The sequence below is a fragment of the Juglans regia genome, chromosome 11 (genome assembly GCF_001411555.2).
Source record: "Juglans regia cultivar Chandler chromosome 11, Walnut 2.0, whole genome shotgun sequence".
Classification (NCBI taxonomy): Eukaryota; Viridiplantae; Streptophyta; class Magnoliopsida; order Fagales; family Juglandaceae; genus Juglans; species Juglans regia.
The window spans coordinates 8,259,050-8,279,218 of record NC_049911.1 but is presented as its reverse complement, the minus strand read 5'-3'; the positions used below and the strand labels follow the sequence as shown (position 1 = coordinate 8,279,218).

At 36.5% G+C, this 20,169-nt stretch overlaps 2 protein-coding genes across 3 annotated transcripts; one reads left to right on the top strand and one right to left on the bottom strand.

Annotated features, from left to right (window-relative positions):
* Window positions 1-13,091: 13,091 nt before the first annotated feature.
* On the top strand, window positions 13,092-15,361 carry LOC108992066 (epoxide hydrolase A-like). The gene is made up of 4 exons (XM_018966518.2): window positions 13,092-13,498; window positions 13,586-13,768; window positions 13,850-14,091; window positions 14,961-15,361. Exons 1-4 carry the CDS (start codon window positions 13,217-13,219, stop codon window positions 15,211-15,213), a joined length of 960 nt encoding a protein of 319 aa, XP_018822063.1. The 5' UTR covers window positions 13,092-13,216; the 3' UTR covers window positions 15,214-15,361.
* A 389-nt stretch (window positions 15,362-15,750) lies between these two features.
* LOC108992044 (50S ribosomal protein L7/L12) lies at window positions 15,751-18,952 on the bottom strand. 2 transcript variants are annotated; one of them, XM_018966490.2, is made up of 2 exons: window positions 18,159-18,952; window positions 15,751-16,514 (listed from the first exon to the last, which is right to left on the bottom strand). In XM_018966490.2, exon 1 carries the CDS (start codon window positions 18,769-18,771, stop codon window positions 18,160-18,162), a length of 612 nt encoding a protein of 203 aa, XP_018822035.1. In that variant the 5' UTR covers window positions 18,772-18,952; the 3' UTR covers window positions 15,751-16,514; window position 18,159. The 2 variants fall into 2 exon arrangements, with proteins under 2 accessions (XP_018822035.1, XP_018822036.1); XM_018966491.2 differs by having other exon boundaries at window positions 15,751-16,505; window positions 18,159-18,936.
* Window positions 18,953-20,169: the final 1,217 nt, after the last annotated feature.

Below are 20,169 nucleotides of genomic sequence, written 5' to 3'. Positions count from 1 at the left end.
TTTTCAAGAAATTACTGTGAACTTGTTTTTTAATCTTTTATTTTTGTGAGAGTGAAAGGATTTTGCATATTATTGTTTTATTGGAAGTCGCCCATAAAGTTTATTCTTTATCATTTTTTAATTAATCTTTGTGCAAGTTATGGGTGTGCAAGCCTATGTAAAGCTCCTTGACGAAAAGAGGAATCCATCATAAAAAAAAAAAAAAAAAAAAAGATTTACAGGTATCGAGAGAAAGTAAGACTGTTAATCCGGGTTCCGGTTCGAAAACTTAGATATACTTGGACTGGAACTCGAGTTTCAAATCCGGACTGGAATCCGGACCGGATTAGCCCGGGTCAGACTCGCGCTGGAAACTGGAATTTGGTTGTTTTTTCTTAGTTGCAAGTATATGGGTCAAAGGACTTGAGTGCTTTAATACTATAGACTACTTTAATACTATAGACCCAGGACCATCTGTCTAAAAAGCTCTGCTAAGTGCTTGTCGTGTTCATGGAAACAAGGAAATTGCTCTACGTTCTGCAAAGAAGCTCCTGGAGTTATGCCAAATGATCCTGCAACTTATGTTCTTCTATCAAATGTGTTGGTTACGTGGGGTTATTGGGATGATGCCGCCAAGTACGAAAACTCATGCATCACTCCAGAGTACGATTATTATGTGTTATGTAGCCTAATCTATTGAGAGATGGTTACTGTCTAATTCTTTGTTGCCGAAAAAATCCTCATAATACTCATAAGTCTGAAAAAAAAAGTAAACAAAGTTCGAAATTTACGGTATAGTGAATACCATATCAAACCAATCCGAGAAACAACGTGTTACATTATCAAATTATCAACAAACTCGTAAAAAGAAAAATTAAAAATAAAGCATGTGCAAACTGCATAATAGATCTACAAATTTAAATGTGTATAATATTATGATTGTAAAAAAAAAAAAAAAAATGGGTACCGGGTGAATCCAGATTTTGCAACCCGGGTTTTGGCCCAAAATCCGGAACCGAAATTCGGTTTTTCAGATTCCGGATTGGGCCAAAAAAAACTTGGTCCTGATGAAGGCTTGTCTTGAAGTTGCACGCCCTAGGACTGTTAGACTTAAATAAAATTCTCTAATGCGGAATAACACTTTAGAAATGAGAATTGAAGGGTTTAACGCCAAGAAATCTTACCTCCAGCCATTGATGCAATTCACTGTAAAAGTTGCGTTTCTCACTGTGTTTGACTCTTCCAAACTCTTCTCTACTCTATTTAGATTGTGTATTACCGAAGGAAATTGAGTGAGTGAGTTTGGGGACCAAACACATGTATTTATAGCCGAAATTCCCATCAAATTTCGGTGTTTACGTGTCCTACGTGATCCTATTTTCATGAGATCAATTTAAATTGATGGAGGAGTGTTGGACCACTTAAAGGACTCTTAAGATGATAGACTCCCACTCATGAACGTCTTCATGAGCAAGAATCGGTCAATTAATTATATGCATGAGAATCGGTCAACATTCTCCCACTTGGTCCACACTCCTAGTTTAAGATTTCATCTTAAACCCATCAATAATCTTCATTTAAGTAATAAATACATGAATCATGGTGATAGGTCCTCTAATGACGAGTATTACCTTCCATGTATTACTTGTATTCATTCTTTATAATTTATGTGGAAACAATTTCTTAATGAATAAACCCTATGTTTATTCTTGGTCCAATACAGATGAATTTTCTCAAAAATAAATTAAGGTGCACATTAATATGAGAAAAGAACATCAAAATAATTAAGAATTTCATTAAAAATAACATTGTTCATACAATGAAAAACTACATAATGGAACCAAGTCCCATATTCACTATATGATCCTTGAATTTCAACGGTGGCATGCCCTTAGTCAAAGGATCAGCGATCATTAGTTCAGTGCTTACGTGCTCAATGACCACTTTATTTTCTTTAACACGTTCCCTTATGGCTAAATATTGAATGTCGATGTGTTTACTCCGACTCCCACTTTTGTTGTTCTTAGCCATAAAAATAGCAGCTGAATTGTCGCAATACATTCTCAATGGCCTAGAGATTGAATCCATAATTCTAAGCTCAGAAATGAAACTCTTAAGCCATACACCATGTGAAGTAGCTTCAAAACAATAGACGAACTCGACTTCCATAGTGGAAGTGGCAGTCAAAGTCTGCTTGGCACTCCTCCATGATATAGCTCCACCGGCCATCAAAAATATGTATCCTGATGTTGATTTGCGTGAATCAACACAGCCAGCAAAGTCAGAATCTGAGTAGCCAATTACTTCCAGATTGTCCGTTCGTCTATACATAAGCATATATTCTTTGGTCCCTTGAAGGTACCTCATTACTTTCTTTGCAGCTCTCCAGTGGTCTAAACCTGGATTATTCTGATATCGTCCCAACATTCCCACAGCAAATGCAATGTCAGGTCTTGTACAGACCTGAGAATACATTAGGCTTCCGACAGCAGAAGCATATGAAATGTTCTTCATTTGTTCTCTTTCAAGGTCGTTCTTTGGGCATTGATTCAAATCGAACCTATCACCCTTCACAATGGGAGCTACACTTGGTGAATAATCCTTCATCCGATATCTCTCCAAAAATTTATTAATATAGGTTTCTTGAGACAGACTCAAGATACCTCGAAATCTGTCTCTATGGATCTTAATGCCAATGACATAAGATGCCTCACCCATATCCTTCATATCAAAATTTTTAGAGAGAAATTGTTTCACTTCATGCAGCAAACCCTTATCATTGGTTGCTAGCAAAATGTCATCCACATATAAAACAAGAAAATAGATTTTACTCCCACTGACCTTCTGGTATATACATTGATCCATAACATTTTCTACAAAACCGAATGAAGAAATTACATTATGGAATTTCAAATACCATTGGCGAGATGCTTGTTTTAAACCGTATATGGATTTCTTGAGTTTGCAAACCAATTGCTCACCATCACTAGAGGGGAATCCTTCAGGCTGTTTCATGTAAACCTCCTCCTCTAGATCTCTATTGAGAAATGCTGTTTTCACATCCATTTGTTGCAATTCTAAGTCAAAATGGGCTACTAATGCCAAAATAACACGCAAGGAATCTTTCTTAGATACGGGAGAGAAAGTCTCTGTGTAATCGATTCCTTCTTTCTGAGTGAATCCCTTAGCAACGAGTCTTGCCTTGTATCTCTCAATGTTGCCTAATGAGTCTCTTTTGGTTTTAAAGACCCATTTACATCCAATGGCTTTTACACCAATAGGCAACTCAACAAGATCCCAGACTTCGTTACTCTTCATGGAATTCATCTCTTCCTTCATGGCATTGTACCATAATTCTGATTCTTTGCAACTTATGGCTTGTGAAAATAACTCGGGATCATTTTCGGCTCCAATGTTATAGTCAGATTCTTGCAGATACACAACACAGTCACTAGGAATTGCCGATCTCCTTGCTCTAACAGATCTTCTTAATGTTGCACCATCATCTTCCTGAGAAGTAGTATGTGGTTCAACTTGTTGTTCAAAAGTTGTTGGCAACTCTTGAACTACCTGATTTACTAGAGTGTCGTCAGCAACTTGTGGAACATCAATGATTGGTAGTTCAACACCGGTTTGTACTTGAGGGGTATTGTAAACAATAACCAATCTATCACTTGAAGTGGAAGGTTGAGATTTTGAATGATCATTCTCAGAAACTATGTTCCTGGTTTGATCGCTCCCACTGATCAAGTCATTCTCAAGAAACTTTGCATTTCTTGACTCCACAATCCTAGTACTGTGAGATGGACAATAAAATCTATAACATTTAGACCTTTCAGCATATCCAATGAAATACCCACTAATGGTCCTTGGGTTTAGTTTTTTCTCTTGTGGATTATAAATTCTCACCTCAGACGGGCATCCCCAAATGCGCATATGTCGCAAACTCGGTTTCCAACCTTTCCATAATTCAAATGGCGTTTTAGAAACAGCCTTGGTTGAAACTCGGTTTAATATATACACTGCCGTCTTAAGTGTTTTAGCCCACAATGATTTAGGAAGATTGGAGTTGCTAAGCATACTCCGCACCATGTCCAATAATGTTTGGTTTCTTCTTTCTGCTACACCATTCTGGTCCGGTGGACTAGGCATGGTGTATTGGGCAACAATCTCATACTCTTGAAGAAACTTTGCAAATGACCCAGGTGCTTGTCCATTCTCTGTGTATCTACCATAATATTCTCCACCTCTATCTGATCTCATGATCTTAATTTGTTTACTGCATTGTTTCTCTACTTCAGCCTTAAAGATTTTAAAGGCATCTAATGCTTCGTTCTTGTTATGAAGCATGTAGAGATACATATATCGTGAGTAATCACTTATAAAAGAGATGAAGTATTTCTGACCATATGAGTCCATGTCTAGACTACATATATCAGTATGTATGATCTCTAATATGTCTGAACTCCTATTGGCACCTTTCTTTGACTTGTTGGTCTACTTTCCCTTTATGCAGTCCACACAAGTCTCAAAATCAGTAAAATCCAGAGTATTAAGTACCCATTCATTTACTAATCTTTTAATCCTATTTATGGAGATATGACCTAATCTCCGGTGCCATAATTTAGAGGAATCCTTATTAATAACACATCTTTTAGAGCCAGTGTGAACATGCATTGAATCATAAGTGGTATTGTTTTGTAAATTAATGCAGTAAAGACCATCAGACAAAGTACCATTTCCAACACAATCAGATTTATAAAATAAACTGAATGATGAATTTGAAAAATTAAAGGAATATTCAAAAGGTACTAATCTTGAAACTGAAATCAAGTTTTTAGAAAAACTTGGAACATAAAAAGTCTTTTCCAACTTTAAAACAAAACCACTAGATAAAATTAAATAGCAAGTTCCAACAGCTTCCACATGCGAGCCATCTTGTTTCCTGATAAGATGTTTCGCTCACTTCCCACTGGCTTCCTTAAGTTTTGCAAATCCTGCAAGGAATTCAAAATGTGCATTGTTGATCCAGAATCAATCCACCATGTGTTAATATTGACATTAACCATATTAGATTCATAACAAACAAGTGAGGTCGAATTACCTTTGTCTGCAAGCCATTTCTAGAATTTGGCGCATTCCTTCTTCATGTGTCCCTTCTTTTTACAGAAGAAACACTTGGAATCTTTCTTAATACCACCTTGGGGAGGTATTTGCCTTTTCCCTTCAGTTTGGCTTGATATTTGCCCTTTCCATGCGTTGCCAGTATTGCACTTTCACCCTGTTCCATCATCAGTCTCCCTTCCTCTTGAACACACATGGTCATGAGTTTATTAATTGACCATTTATCCTTATGTGTGTTGTAAGAGATTTTGAAAGGTCCATATTGATGCGGGAGTATATTCAGGATGTAGTGCACCAAGAAGGACTCCGACATTTCAATATCGAGTTTCTTCAATTGAGCCACATTGTCCCTCATTTGCATAATGTGCTCACGCACACCTTTCACACTGGTGAGCCTTAGGGATGAGAACTTCATAATTAGGATGCTTGCTAGCGCCTTGTCTGAAGTGACAAATTGTTCATCAATGGCTTTTAGCAAGTCTCGGACCTTTTCATGCTGATCGACAGAACCACGAATACTAGCTGATATTCTAGTCTTAATGAACATCATGCTTAGGCGATTAGATCGCTCCCATCGCTCATAAAGTGCGATGTCTGCTGCATTACTGGTATCAGTTACAGCTGGTGGTTCGTCTTTCCTAATAGCATAATTTATGTCCATCCACCCTAAATGAAGAAGAATTCTCTCCTTCCAGACCTTATAGTTATCTCCCTTAAGTTCAGGGATATCATAACGAATATCAGAGAAATATATAGGTTGTGTAACTGCATATAGATTACATGCTTACGTTAAAATTGAGGCCTAAATAAATATTCATGTTTTACCAATGTAAATCATGCCTAAAAATTGAATCTAATGACATAAAATTGTCTGTGGGCTAAATTTTTAATACCAGCAGATCCAATTAATCTATATGATAGAATTTTATCAATTTAATTACTTAATTCATAATTTTAAAGGGTATATTATGATTTGATGTGTATTCTATCTTAAACTTTTATGATAAAACTATCAAATTATTTACTTCATTCATAATTCCTGTTGGTAATTTATGAATAATTTGATATTTTATCCTAATTAATAATATAAATATAATAAAAATTCCTGTGGGATAAAATTTATTATATTTATGTATAATTAATTATAATTAATGTCTAATATTCCTTATATGATCCTAATCAATCATAATAATTTTATTTAATTAAAGATGCTGTGGCTATTCTCTAATAAACATAAAACTATATGGATCACTAGACATTTAAATTGCATAAGACTAGCTTAATATTATGAATTACATAATTTTAACTAATACTCACATGTTATAACTATGCACAAAAGATTCATAATAAGCATAAATATTGCACAATCTAGATTATAATATTATGCATAACATTTAATCTCATGCTCTAAACTATATACTCATCAAAAATTGCATGTAAAAAGTAAAAAATTAATCAATTCATGCAAACTAAATATGAGCATAATAAACAAATATCCTCATTGCATATAATTAAAAAAAAAAATACAATTATAAGCACAAATGGCATAGACCCAATTCTTTTTTTTTTTTTTTTTTAACACACTGCACCATATAAACGACATGTCGTTTTTCTAGAAGGAAAAAACGACGTGTCGTTTTGCCCATTGCTTAAAACAGAGATAGCCTCTAAAAGACATGTCGTTTTACTAAAACTCAAAATGACATGTCGTTTATCTTCATGCTTGGATAAACGACTACCGAATAAAACGACATGTCGTTTTCATCAATTTGAAAAACAACGTGTCGTTTTATCATTACATTTGATACGGGCTCCGAAACAAAACGACGTGTCTTTTAGTAGTATACGAGAATTAGAATCCTTATGCTAAACGACAAAACGACCTGTCGTTTAGCAGTACCGTATGAAACCATTTGCTGCTTAAAACGACCTGTCGTTTTCAACAAGGCTGAAAACGACATGTCGTTTGCGTCGTCTTCTACCTCTAGACACAGCGCGATTTTCACATTTCACAGCGATTTTCATGTCAAAAATCATGTTTTTAATCACAGAAAGTTTAGAAAAAATATTTCTTTATAATTTCTAAACTTCCTTCAAATAAAAAATGGCCAAAAACAAAACAAATTTTTTTTTTTCAAGTTTCGGCCAAAAACAGAGGAACTGTGTTTTTTTGAATTTAAACACCAAGACAGAGGTTTTTAAGACTCTGATACCAACTGTTAGACTTAAATAAAATTCTCTAATGCGGAATAATACTTTAGAAATGAGAATTGAAGGGTTTAACGCCAAGAAATCTTATCTCCAGCCATTGATACAATTCACTGTAAAAGTTGCGTTTCTCACTGTGTTTGGCTCTTCCAAACTCTTCTCTACTCTATTTAGATGGTGTATTACCGAAGGGAATTGAGTGAGTGAGTTTGGGGACCAAACACATGTATTTATAGCCGAAATCTCCATCAAATTTCGGTGTTTACGTGTCCCACGTGATCCTATTTTCATGGAATCAGTTTAAATTGATGGAGGAGTGTTGGACCACTTAAAGGACTCTTAAGATGATAGACTCCCACTCATGAACATCTTCATAAGCAAGAATTGATCAATTAATTATATGCATGAGAATCGGTCAACAAGGACTTCTCTACTTACACCCCCTTGGATGGACGGCCTGCCTATTCAACCCTAACTTTCTCCTTTGTCCTTTTATGGAATAGCTTTATAATTTGTTCATGCAGAATAGTAAAAGTTCTGGATACTGCTTCCCTCTCTTTCACTGCAAAAGCCAAAAGGCATTGAGAGACAACTCCATAGGCTAAAAAAGATGTCATTTTAATCCATCTTCAACTCGATAAATCAAATGTATTATATATGAATTAGATAGAATGGCAGATGGGAGGTGTATAAGCTGTCACCTATACTGACGTAAAAAACATGAAGTCATCAACAATTAAAACTTATTCCAATCAACTTAGAGCAACTTCGTTGGATTATACAAATATAAATGTAAAATTTATATAATATCACATATTTTTATATTTGGCTATTCCACTTAAAACCTATTTCTACATTGGATTATCTATTTATTAATTAAAATAATAATAAAATGTTATTAATTTAATAATAATATTTTTCTAAATTATTTTTCTTATTAATTTTTTTTTCTAAATTAAGAGCTGCAAGAAAATATATATATATATATTTTATTTCTTTTTATTAATAGTAAATATCACCTATTTCTAGGTAAGTTTAAAAGTCAATAAATTACATCAACCCACAATTATAAACCCACAACACTAATTTACTGTAGTTAGAAATAATTTTCTTTTACATTTGTATAATTCAATGCAATGTATTTCTAGATTCTATTATCCAAACTCTTCATTTTTTTTGGATTTTCATAATCCAATGAGGATGCTTATAATCCATGACTTTGTAATTTAAAATGAATTGCTCATATCTATTGCCCCATTTTGAAGTAAAGTTTAGAAATTAACTTATTCCTCCAATTTTTAGCGGACGCAACCAAGACGAAAACAAAAAGAAAAATCTCAAAATAGGGTGTGTAAATGGCTTGTTTACACCCTCCAATTAGAGGTTGACACCTCAGTTTATTGTAGATGTACTCACCCACGTAGGATTATACAAGAACTTTATTAAACAATATTTAAATTAAAAAAAAAAGACCCCAGATTTGGAAAATCTTAAGTTGTATAAAATTTATTGACACGACTTTTTAAAATTATTTAGACTAGTTTGGATTTAGAAATAAGTTGAGATGATTTATGAATAGTAGAATAAAAATTAAATTTTTTATTATATTTTGTGTGGAAATTTAGAAATTTTTTTTTGGGATTTGAAAAAGTTGAATTATTTATTATATTTTGTGTGAAAATTTGATAAAATTATAATGATAAAATGTGATGACTTGATATAAGTTGAGGTGAATTTTGAATTCAAACAAGGCTTTAACTTACATTACATGACCTTCCAAATTATTTAAGACTATTTGTAACCTATTGTTAGGGACTAAATTGATTGGGTCGAATTCTTTGAAAACCTATCACTAAGAGAAGAGATAAACCCAAGAGATAAGTTAGGAAATAGATAAGGCAAAGAAGTTGACTTAGACTTCTAAAAGGAAAAGATATCATAAGTTAAGTTTGACTCTGTCACTCCAAGGAAATAACCTCTATCTAAGGAGCAGCTCTCCCACAAATCGGATGTACTCTGGACAGGTTCTCTACAAGCACTCCAGGCATTCTCCACCAATTCTCTAGAGGGACTCGCCTGAGATTAAATTCTCTCATTGTATTGAGCAATATGTGAGGTTATAAGACATTATAAAATCATCATTTGATATAGAGGATTTTGCCCCATGCTACCTGTGGACGTAAACTTTTATGCTGAACCACGTAAATTCATATTTCTCTCTTTTATTTACTTTTATTCACTTATTTATTGTTTATGTTATGGATGAACGCGACGAGCATCGTATCAAAACCTGAATCACCAAAGTGGGTCAGGGATGACTCTTTCTTCTTTTCCAGTTTGTTGTGCAATTTTTTATATTAACAGGTGGCGCCGTATGTGGGATAGACTTTTTCTCTAAACCGGAATTGGGAGAAGGATATTCTCCGACTCACAGGATCATCTACAAAAGTTTAGATTCATTGGTTCATAAAATCGTCTCAAAAAAATAAACAGATATATATTTATATATATTTATTATATGCTGCCCGCCACACCCCAGCATGATGTGAATTCTACACTCATAAGATCGTCATCGAAACATTAGATAAGATCTCCTCAACTCTACTATTTTTCTTGTTGTTTACATTTTAACACTCCACCAAACCATCCCCTCGTTGCCCAACGCACATAGTGTTTCTTGCCAGTTGCTCTCTCACACGGTGTTGCTCGCTCACAAAGTTCAGCTCGCCAATTGCTTAACCACGGGGTACTTCTTGCCAGTTGTGCAACGCACAAAGTGTTCCTCGCCAGTTGCTCTCCCACACGCTGCTCGCCAATTGCTCGCCCACAAAGTTCTGCTCGCCAATTGCCCACCACATGAGGTATTCCTCGCTAGTACCATGCAGAGGGCCCCTCGCCATACACATTATTTTCCACGCCATTCACATGAATTTTACTTAGCAATAGTCCGAGCAAGATAACCAAGGTTTGCAAATCTCTAACTTATAATTTGTATTACACTTACCTATTTTGTTTTTTGTGAGAACTTCTTAGGACGTAGTGCAACCAAAAGTCAAGTTATACATTTGCGGTGCAAACGAACAGACGTGGGGGTCAAAAGATCACACGAACCTCTCCAAAGATCACCATCAAACAAGCGTGGATGTCAGAAGACCACACGACCCTCTCCCGCCATCGAACGGTTTGTATACCTCAAACTTATGAGTCGAATTATTTAATTTAACCTATTTGGTTTTTATTTTTTACAAGGAGAGCTCGAGCTCCCGCCACAGAGTGCGGTCGCATTTTGTCTCCTACTACAACGAAGCAATTGAGCTCAATTTTAACATCAACGCGGTAGAGTCATCCTCCTACTACGCTTTCCTCGCCAAGGCTACACAGTCGAGCATCTCTCCCGTTACACCACTCGCCAAGAGTTACGCGGTTGAGGGTATCTCCCGCTACACTCCACTCGTCGAGGGCATCTGCCGCTACACCTATTCGCCAATACTACACGGTCGAGCATCTCTCCCGTTACGCCCATCGCCAAGAATTGAGAGGTCGAGCATCTCTACTGCATTTCTCCAATCGGTAAGGTTACACTGTCGAGCATCACTCCTGACACACATTCTCACCAAAAAGTAAGCAGTCGAGCATCTCTCTCACATTTCTCCAGTCAGTAAGGTTACGCAGTCGAGCATCACTCCCACCACACCTTCTCGCCAAGAACTGAAAGGTCGAGCATCTCTCCCGCATTTCTCCAATTGGAAAGGTTACACGGTCGAGCATCACTCCCGCCACACCTATTTGCAAGGCTATACGGTCGAACATCTCTCCCGTTACGCCCATCGCCAAGAGTTACGCGGTCGAGGACATCTCTTTCTATACTTACATCCGAGTGTCTTCACTCGCTACAATCGCCGCAAGCGGGTTACCTTCAGGAACGAGCCTCTAAGCTCTATAATTGCCTCGTGCGGGTATCCTTCGGGAACGAGTCAACGGGCTCAACAACCGCTTAAGATGGATCTAGGGGTCGACGGGCACCCTGATCACTTAAGCACGGGTTACTACAAACAAACTCTTACATCCACATCAAAATGGCAAAACACCAACAAAAAATACAGCATGGGGTAAAATCCACTGAGGCCACCAAAAACCCAAAAAGATCACCGAGCACGAAATATACACACTCTAATAACGATAAACATTCACATACAATCACTACGCAAACGTTCTTATAAACAAAATTTACAAGGGCCCATCCTAGAAGGCCCTTACTACAAATTTTATAAATTCTTCTTGAGAACCACTCATGGAGATCTCCATTACATAACAGTGAAAAACTACGAACCAATTACCAGAATTTCTTTTTCTGCAGGTTACCTCCACCATGGTTGACTTGAACATTCTCAAAGCCTTCTTGATAAACAAGTTGACCTTAAGAATTGAGAGCATCTAATAGGGACTAAATTTACTAGGTCAAACTTTTTGGGAACCTATCACTAAGGGAAGAGATAAGACAAAGAGATAAAGTAAAAAAGTTGGCTCAGACTCTTAAAAGGAAAAAATATCACAAGTCAAGTTGGACTCTATCATTCTAAGGAAATAACCTCTATATAAGGAGTAGCTCCCCCACAAATTTGATGGACTCTGGACAGGTTCTCTACAGGCTCTCCAGGTACTCTCCACCAATTCTCTAGAGGGACTCGCCTGAGACTAAATTCTCTCATTGTATTGAGTGATATGTGAGGCCATGAGACATTGTAAAATCATCACCTGATATAGTGGATTTTTTCCCCAACAACCCGTGGATGTAGGCTTTTATGCATAACTACGTAAATTTCTGTGTCTCTCTTTTATTGTCTTTTATTCGCTTGTCTATTGTTTATATTATGGATGAACGCGACGAGTATTGTATTGAAGCCTGAATCACCAATGTAGGTCGGAGATGACTCTTTCTTCATTTTCGATTTGTTGTGTAATTTTTGACATTAACACCTATATTACCAAATTTACGATCATTTTAACATAAGAATGAATTATATAATTCAATAAGAGCAAATCTCTTGCTTCCTAAATTATATGGCTTATTCTTTTTATAATTTAATTGTATAATTGTCTAGCATGATCTTTTTGGATCACTAATTTTAATAAATTAAACACAAAGAAATAAAGATAAAGAGCTATAAAAGTAAAAACTAGAATTGTTTCAAACCTCTAAATTCTAAATTGTATAGTATTTATTGACACGAACTTTCAAATTATTTTAATCTCAAATCATTAAATTTCTTATCAGTTAACACAAAATTGAATAACGAGGCTGGACAACAACGTCAAAGCTCTTCTCGAAATTTATGAATGATACAGATTCACCGGCCAATGATTTTCCATACTGTACCCCATTAATTCTGGCCATAGCTTCTGTGCAAGAACCCTTAAAGTCAAATTGATATCTGAAAGCTGAAAGTTCTCTTTCCCTTTGTGGTGTCTAAGGCCAGAAGAAGGCCCCAAAAATAGTATAATTTTTTTAATCTACAACAAGTCTTATAAAATTAGATTTGATAAAATACTCTTTAAATCGATAACTTTCTAATAAAAATTAAGTTAGTTATTAGTTAAAAATATAATATAAAATCTTAATAAGTAATTTTACTTGACAAACGATTGGAATTACTTCTAAATAAAAATGGAATGTAAAAATTAAAATTAAAATAATTTTTTTTAATTTTTTTTTTAAAATAAAAAAAATCCTCAATAAAAATCTTAGCCTAGCCCCCGAACCTATTGAGGCGGCCCTAAGTTTGTTTGACTAATGTGCAAGCTCACCAACTTCCTAATATGATTCAATTATCCCTGAATTCCCACCATTGATATCTCAGAGTACCATTCTCTCCCTCTCTGTAAGATTTGAGAAAAGTGAGAAAACATGAGTGAGGTGAATCACCAAAGGATCAAAACCAATGGAATATGGATGCACATAGCAGAGCTAGGGACAGGGCCACTAGTGCTCCTCCTTCATGGATTCCCAGAAATTTGGTATTCATGGCGCCATCAAATTACCTTTTTGGCCAAACATGGTTATCATGTGGTGGCTCCTGACTTGAGAGGTTATGGTGACTCTGATTGCCCTCTGAGTCCCAATTCCTACACAGTAATACATCTTGTGGGTGACCTCATAGGACTACTTGACCATTTTGGTGAACAACAGGTAACAACTATATGCATGCTTGTGTAATTCTATGTTAATTAGTAATACCCTTTTCTTGATTTTTGTTGATTTTATGAAATGAAAAAGGCATTTGTGGTGGGACATGACTGGGGAGCAGTTGCTGGGTGGCATCTGAGCTTGTTAAGGCCTGACAGAGTCAAGGGGCTAGTTACTTTATCTGCTCCATACTTCCAAAGATCTCCAAGTTCTGCAGTTGTTGAACATTTCAGAAAAATGTTCGGAGATGGGTGTTTCATCTGTCAGTTTCAGGTACTATGTTTGTATGTACATCTGTTGCATCCTTGTACTGAGACATATTAGGTTGCTGTATTGATGGGTTTGGTTGATTAGGAACCAGGAAGAGCAGAAAGAGCTTTTGCAAGGTATGATTATTTGACAGTGATGAAGAAGTTTCTGTGCCTAGCTAAGACAGACTACCTGGTAGCTCCTCTGGGTATGGAGATCGTTGATTATCTGGAGACACCATCGGTGTTGCCAAAATGGATTACTGAAGAGGAACTCCAGGTCTATGCAGACAAGTTCCAGGAATCTGGCTTCTCTGGTCCTCTCAATTATTATCGTGCTATGAACCTGTAAGTCCAGAAAGACGACCTTCTCTCTTCTTAATTTCAGTACCACCACCAGGCCCACCCTGGCCCCGCCTCAGAAAAGTAGGGGCGGATGCTGGGTGGGGCACTGCCCCCACTCGGGTTTCACCCACCCATCGGCGATATATATATATATATATATATATATATATATATAATATTACATAAATACATATATTAAAAAAAAAAATGAAACCATGCCCACTTTGTTTTAGAGTAAAAATACTAAAAAATCAACCCCGCTCAACCCACTCCTCTCGCCTCTTTGTCTCGACTCTCTCTCTAAGCCAATCCACCCGCCCAACATCCGGGCGAGGTTACATGCCCATGCGGGAATAGCCCGGGGAGTCGGAGACCAAACTCGGCCCCTCGCCCATGCCCATAAAGATGCGGGGGGTGGGTGGCCGGCTGCCCTCAAGGCCTACTCTTTTCTTCCAATGTTCATTCTACTGCTGCCATTAGAAATTGATCAAGTCCAATATAGATCGTCTCCACGATAGATAGAAACTGCATTAAATGATTTTTGGGGTTTCTTTTACTCGAAAACACAATAAGAACAACATTAAATGTTGTATAGCTCACATCACGTACCTATCTCTCTATTCGGACCACGTCATCTAATTCTAAACCTTAATATTGAATGCTTACAAACTGCACTGGAATGAAAGAAATAAAACATCTAGACTTGCTAAGTTAGGACGGGTCAAGTCTTCGTAAATTTATATGTAGACATCTATTAGTTTATGTCAATATTGGAGGCAGCATGGGATTGACCATACAAATTGGCTTTATTTGACCGTATGATTAACAAAACCATTACTCTGTTTTTACGTGGTAACATGAAAATGTCACAGGAACTGGGAGCTTCTGGCAACATGGCATGGATCAAAGATTACTGTTCCAACAAAATTCATAATAGGTGATAAAGATATCGGTTTCGAATCCATTGGTACAAGGGAATACGTGATGGGGGATGCTTTCAAGAGACTTGTCCCTGACCTCGATGTTGTTATTCTTGACGGTCACCATTTTATACAACAAGAGAAAGCTCAAGAAGTCTCGGACGAAATTTTGTCATTCCTTTGCAAATTTACTACGGTTTACTAAATTGAATAGTCGTATTTAAAAATCTTTAAACAAAAGACTATTCACGTTGCATAATTTGATCAAATTGTCTTATATTCGAAGCAGAGTTTTTACAGTAGCTGGATGATATATATAAAATCCAAGATTTAGGTTACGTTTGGATGTTAAACTGAATTGAGTTGAGATGAAAGTTAAATAAAATATTATTTTAAAATTTGAAAAAGTTGAATTGCTTATTACATTTTGTATTGAAATTAGAAAAATTATAATTATTAGATAAAATAAGTTGAGATAGATTTGAGATCCAAACTGGCCTTAATCCTCTCTTTCACCATTATTAAAAAAAAAAAAAGACATACCAATTGCACTTGTATCCAACCTATGTTTTTCTTTTCTTTTATTCAAAGAGTCAATGCAAAAAAGAAAGCCATGAATATGCAGACGTATATTAAAATAAATATGATTTACGATTATATGAGAAATCATTAATCAGTCAAATTTAGGCATGACGAAAAATCTTTCCCACGCATTCATGCATCCCTCACTCTGAAATCGCTATTGAGGATAAGGGACCTCCACGCAACGGTGGATACAGATTTCTTTTAGCTGAATAGACATTAGACATGTTTAAATTCAGAAACATACATCAATCAAATCCGCTTAATACTAGAATGCGAATCCTATGTGAGCGGCCACATCACCAAGCCCCATAGTCAAGACTAGAATGCGTTAAAGACCTTGCTCTAGAGACCGAAAGCCTTCGATCTAATCAAATAATACATCAACTTGGCCTAGATGCTGGGCTACATCCACACTCAAAATCACAGATTTTGGAGCAAAAAGCCTAAAACACATAAACTTCGAGGGCTGCAATGTACAGCACTGTTTAAAAGATAACGATCAAGAAAGAAGGATTAAAACATTAAACATACCATCCAGTCACACCCACCTCCATTCAATCTTTTAGGCCTCCTTTCATTCAGTTGTGTCAAGTTGCAAAGGTTTATTGCTGGCCTTGGAAGCCATCGGAAAGATATGCAAGGTACAACTCTAAAAGGTCCATGAAATGAACGTATCCATCCTAAATAACCAATTCCACGACGGGTGAAAAGAGTCTTTAAGAAAGTTCAACCGGAAATGCAAGCTAGGAACAATAGAATGCAACTTGCTCGAAATTTTTTTTTTTCCACCGGTCAGAAATTTAGCAAAGCAGATATGAAGAAATTCAAGTGTGGTACGTTAGTATCTGCAATCCTCCATCTTGATAATCTGTATCATAAAGCCTCACACTTTGCGGTCTTCATCCTCTTCTCCTGCATAACCTAAACCAAAAATTAGGCTTCGTTTGGTTACCAAACTCCTCTCAATTCATCTCAACTCATCATTACAACTTTTTCAAATTCCAACACAAAATATAATAAACAATTCAACTTTTTCAAATCTCAAAATAATAATAATATTAAAAAATAATATTCTAATAATATTTTATCATCTCAACTCAACTCAACTCAACTCACTTCAACATCCAAACACAACCTAAAACTGAATGTAAGGTCTTGAAATTGCCGAGCAAGATATATGTTGTGTAACACTGTTGCCTTGAAACATTAGCCAGTTATGAGGCTGTTTGTGTATGTGTTGCCACTTGACACATGACAAGTAACATGTTTCCAAATTATAAAGAAAATGTGGACCATTAGTGCATCTTAACAAATCAATGTGCACCTTAATCAGACTCTGATTGCTCAAATTCCATTAGCTTCCTTGTAGCCCAATAGACTTAGAGCCTAAAACATTTTTAAACAACTTCCGATCAAAATTTTTTTTTATAGAAGCATCATGTACATTCATTTTATAACTAGACATCCTTCCTCTAATTTCTCTATGTTCAAGAGCTCTAACATGCCAGATGAAAAAGAAGGCAGGAAGAATTGATTCAAACATGTTTTGGTACATACATATGGAAAACAATATTTTGCTTCAGATGGGAAAGGTACGATGATCACAGCCAAGCACGATTGACTTACATTTCTTTCTATCAATCAACATCATTTATAACATCATTACCCATTGCACCTCAGTAATGCAGACTCCTCTATTGAGTATAAGATTTACTCAGTCCTAATCATCAAAACCAAAAGCTACTGCCAACTTGCAAAAACATAGCAACCTGCAGCCTCCATTGTAGAATTTTGTTTCCATTAAATGTTAATATCTTATTAACAAGATTTCTATTTCCAATATTAGATCTCACTTCTAATTTAACAAATTCTTTCTCCTGGTTTATGATTATTCAAACAACTATATTCCACTTGGAAGAGTAAGGAAGAAGGGTTTTTACAAACTCATTATCAATTTGATCTTCCCATACTCTTTACTCAGATAATTTCAATTTTGTCACGCTTATGATATTCCATATTTTGCTCATCAAATTTGTAGCACCCAGCTTCTACACGGAAAAATATTCGCATGAAGAGCAGAAGCAACCTCAGTAGAGTGCCATAAGCGTCTAGCTACACCTACAAAATGGCATAGTGTGGTGCTATAATTGAAGATTAACCATGCCAAAGCCCCCATTAAGGATATACTATCTTACAACCGTTTAATTCCAGGAAAAGAACACCTTCCATATATTGGTTGATCATATCAGCTGTACAAGCAAAACACATCCATTGAGCAACACTCAACAAGTAAAACAAAAGACTATCTCTTCCAGCCAGGTACAAGTATATAAGTAAGGATTTTCTCTTAGCACCATTGAAGTGGGTGAGCGCGCCAGACACTCAAGGGACAAATGAAACATAGATTACAACCAAAATATATTCGGAACCAACTCCTACAGAACAACTCATCATGATCAATTCAATCATATTGTCATTACAATTATCCAGCATAAAAAACTTCAACGCAAGAGTAATTGTCCGGAAATAAAATCAAAATTTGATAAAAGTCCAAGAGTACATTACCTCATTCCATCGAAACTTTGGCGCCGATCTCCTTTAACTTCGCAATAATCTTCTCGGCCTCGTCCTTGGTCACCCCCTTTTTCAACAGGGTCGGCGCCTTCTCCACCAAATCCTTCGCCTCCTTCAACCCCAAGTCGGTAAACGTCCTCACCTCCTTAATCACCTTGATCTTCACCGCGGCTTCGAACCCTTCGAGCTTCACATCGAACACCGTCTTCTCTGCCTTCTCCTCCGCCTTCGGCGTCGCACCGCCCTTTCCCGCCGCGCCCTTTAAAGCCCCAGGCACCATCCCGGGCATCATCACCATCATCGTCGGCATCTCAGTGACGCCCAACTTCTCGCGCAGAACCTCCACGAGGTCCGAAACTTCGAGCAGTGTGAGGCCCATGAGCTCGTCGACGATCTCCGAGACCCTCTCAGAGGGGGCCGATTTCGACTCTTGTACAGAAGAGGTGCACCCACGCTTAGAATTCAACAAACACGAGGATCGAGAAGATGAGGTTTTGGATTGGATTAGGGCCAAGATACTAGGGTTAGTGGATGGAGGGAAATCGGGGATAGGGTTTTGGCGAAATGATTTTTGAATATGGGAGATGAATCGTAAATACCTCATTTTTCTGGAAATTTAAGATTCTGGGTAAATAGGGATAGGAATTATGTGAGCATTGGTTGCAGGTGAATTAGCTCCGAACTGCTCCCATGGCTTTGAAACTTCACGGAGGCATAAAACCCTCTGGGAAATGCCCCTAAGGTTTTGTAGAGGTAAGCGTTATTTATTTATGTGTTTTGTTTTTCTTTTTAAAGAATCCCTGTATTTTCAATTAATATGTTTTGCTGAGGGGATAAAATATCAGGCCCATAATGGGCTCTGGGCTCAGTCCAAGGAGAGGGTCTCTTAAGTAGATAAGAAAGAAAAATAAAAGGAGGGGAAAACTTGAGAAGAAGAAATGTGTAAGGAGAAAGTGAAGATGTGATACAAGAAAATGGAGATATGACATAAAGTAAAGGATAGAGAATAAAAAGAAGAGATCAGATTAGTGAGACCACTTCACAGGGACTTCAATTTCTTTAGCTTCTTCAACTTTACTATTGGGACTACAACCAGAAAAAGATCTCTACCAGAAGATAAAGTTTAGATTTTTATTGTACAACGAAGATGAGAGATTGTAAAACAAGTATATTATAGTCAATCCTCCTCTTCCAAATTCTTGTGGATATAAGCATTACGCTGAACTACGTAAATCTGTGTGTCACCGTCTTTATATTTTTTATACATTTATTTACTTCTCACTGCTAGGGGTGTATGCACGAACACCGTATAGCTGCACTGGACTACCGCCGGGAGCTCCATACTACACCGATCGAGGCCCGAATAGTCTCAGCGGGCCGATAATAACTATTTTTCTCATTTCGACCTGTTACACTATTTTTAGACGTTAACACTTATCGTTGGGATGTATAGTCTTGCTAATGTAAGTGAGCGAATTTCTCTAGAGCTGTGGGAATATAAGTATTCTTGTTGACCTAAAAGGTCGAGCAGAGATGTAACAAGAGTTTTGCAGATCATTTGTGTAATGATTTGAAAATGAAAGGGCATTGTTGTTTTTAAAGATGACTACGAGGAAATCATATTTCTCAAAGGCTCAAAGCTATTAAAAGTATTTTTAAAGTCGTGTAATTTTTTTAAGAAAAATAAGTATATATCGGATTTACATAATAAAAAATTAATTTTTTTTGCTAATAAACTTCATTTTTTTAAAAATTAATTATATAATATTTATACATTTTATGAATACATGTACTATTTCACTCAAGAAACTACACTTGGTGCTTGATTGAACTTGCCCGGATTATCAAATCGATGAGAGAGATAGGACTGATAGTTTTTGCCGTCTTCTACCATGTTGATCTATCTGACGTACGAAATCAGACCCTAATGTTGATACGGAGAAGATTCAAACGTGGAGAGTTGCTTGAGATAAGTGGGTAACTTTTTGTCGTTTCTTCTTAT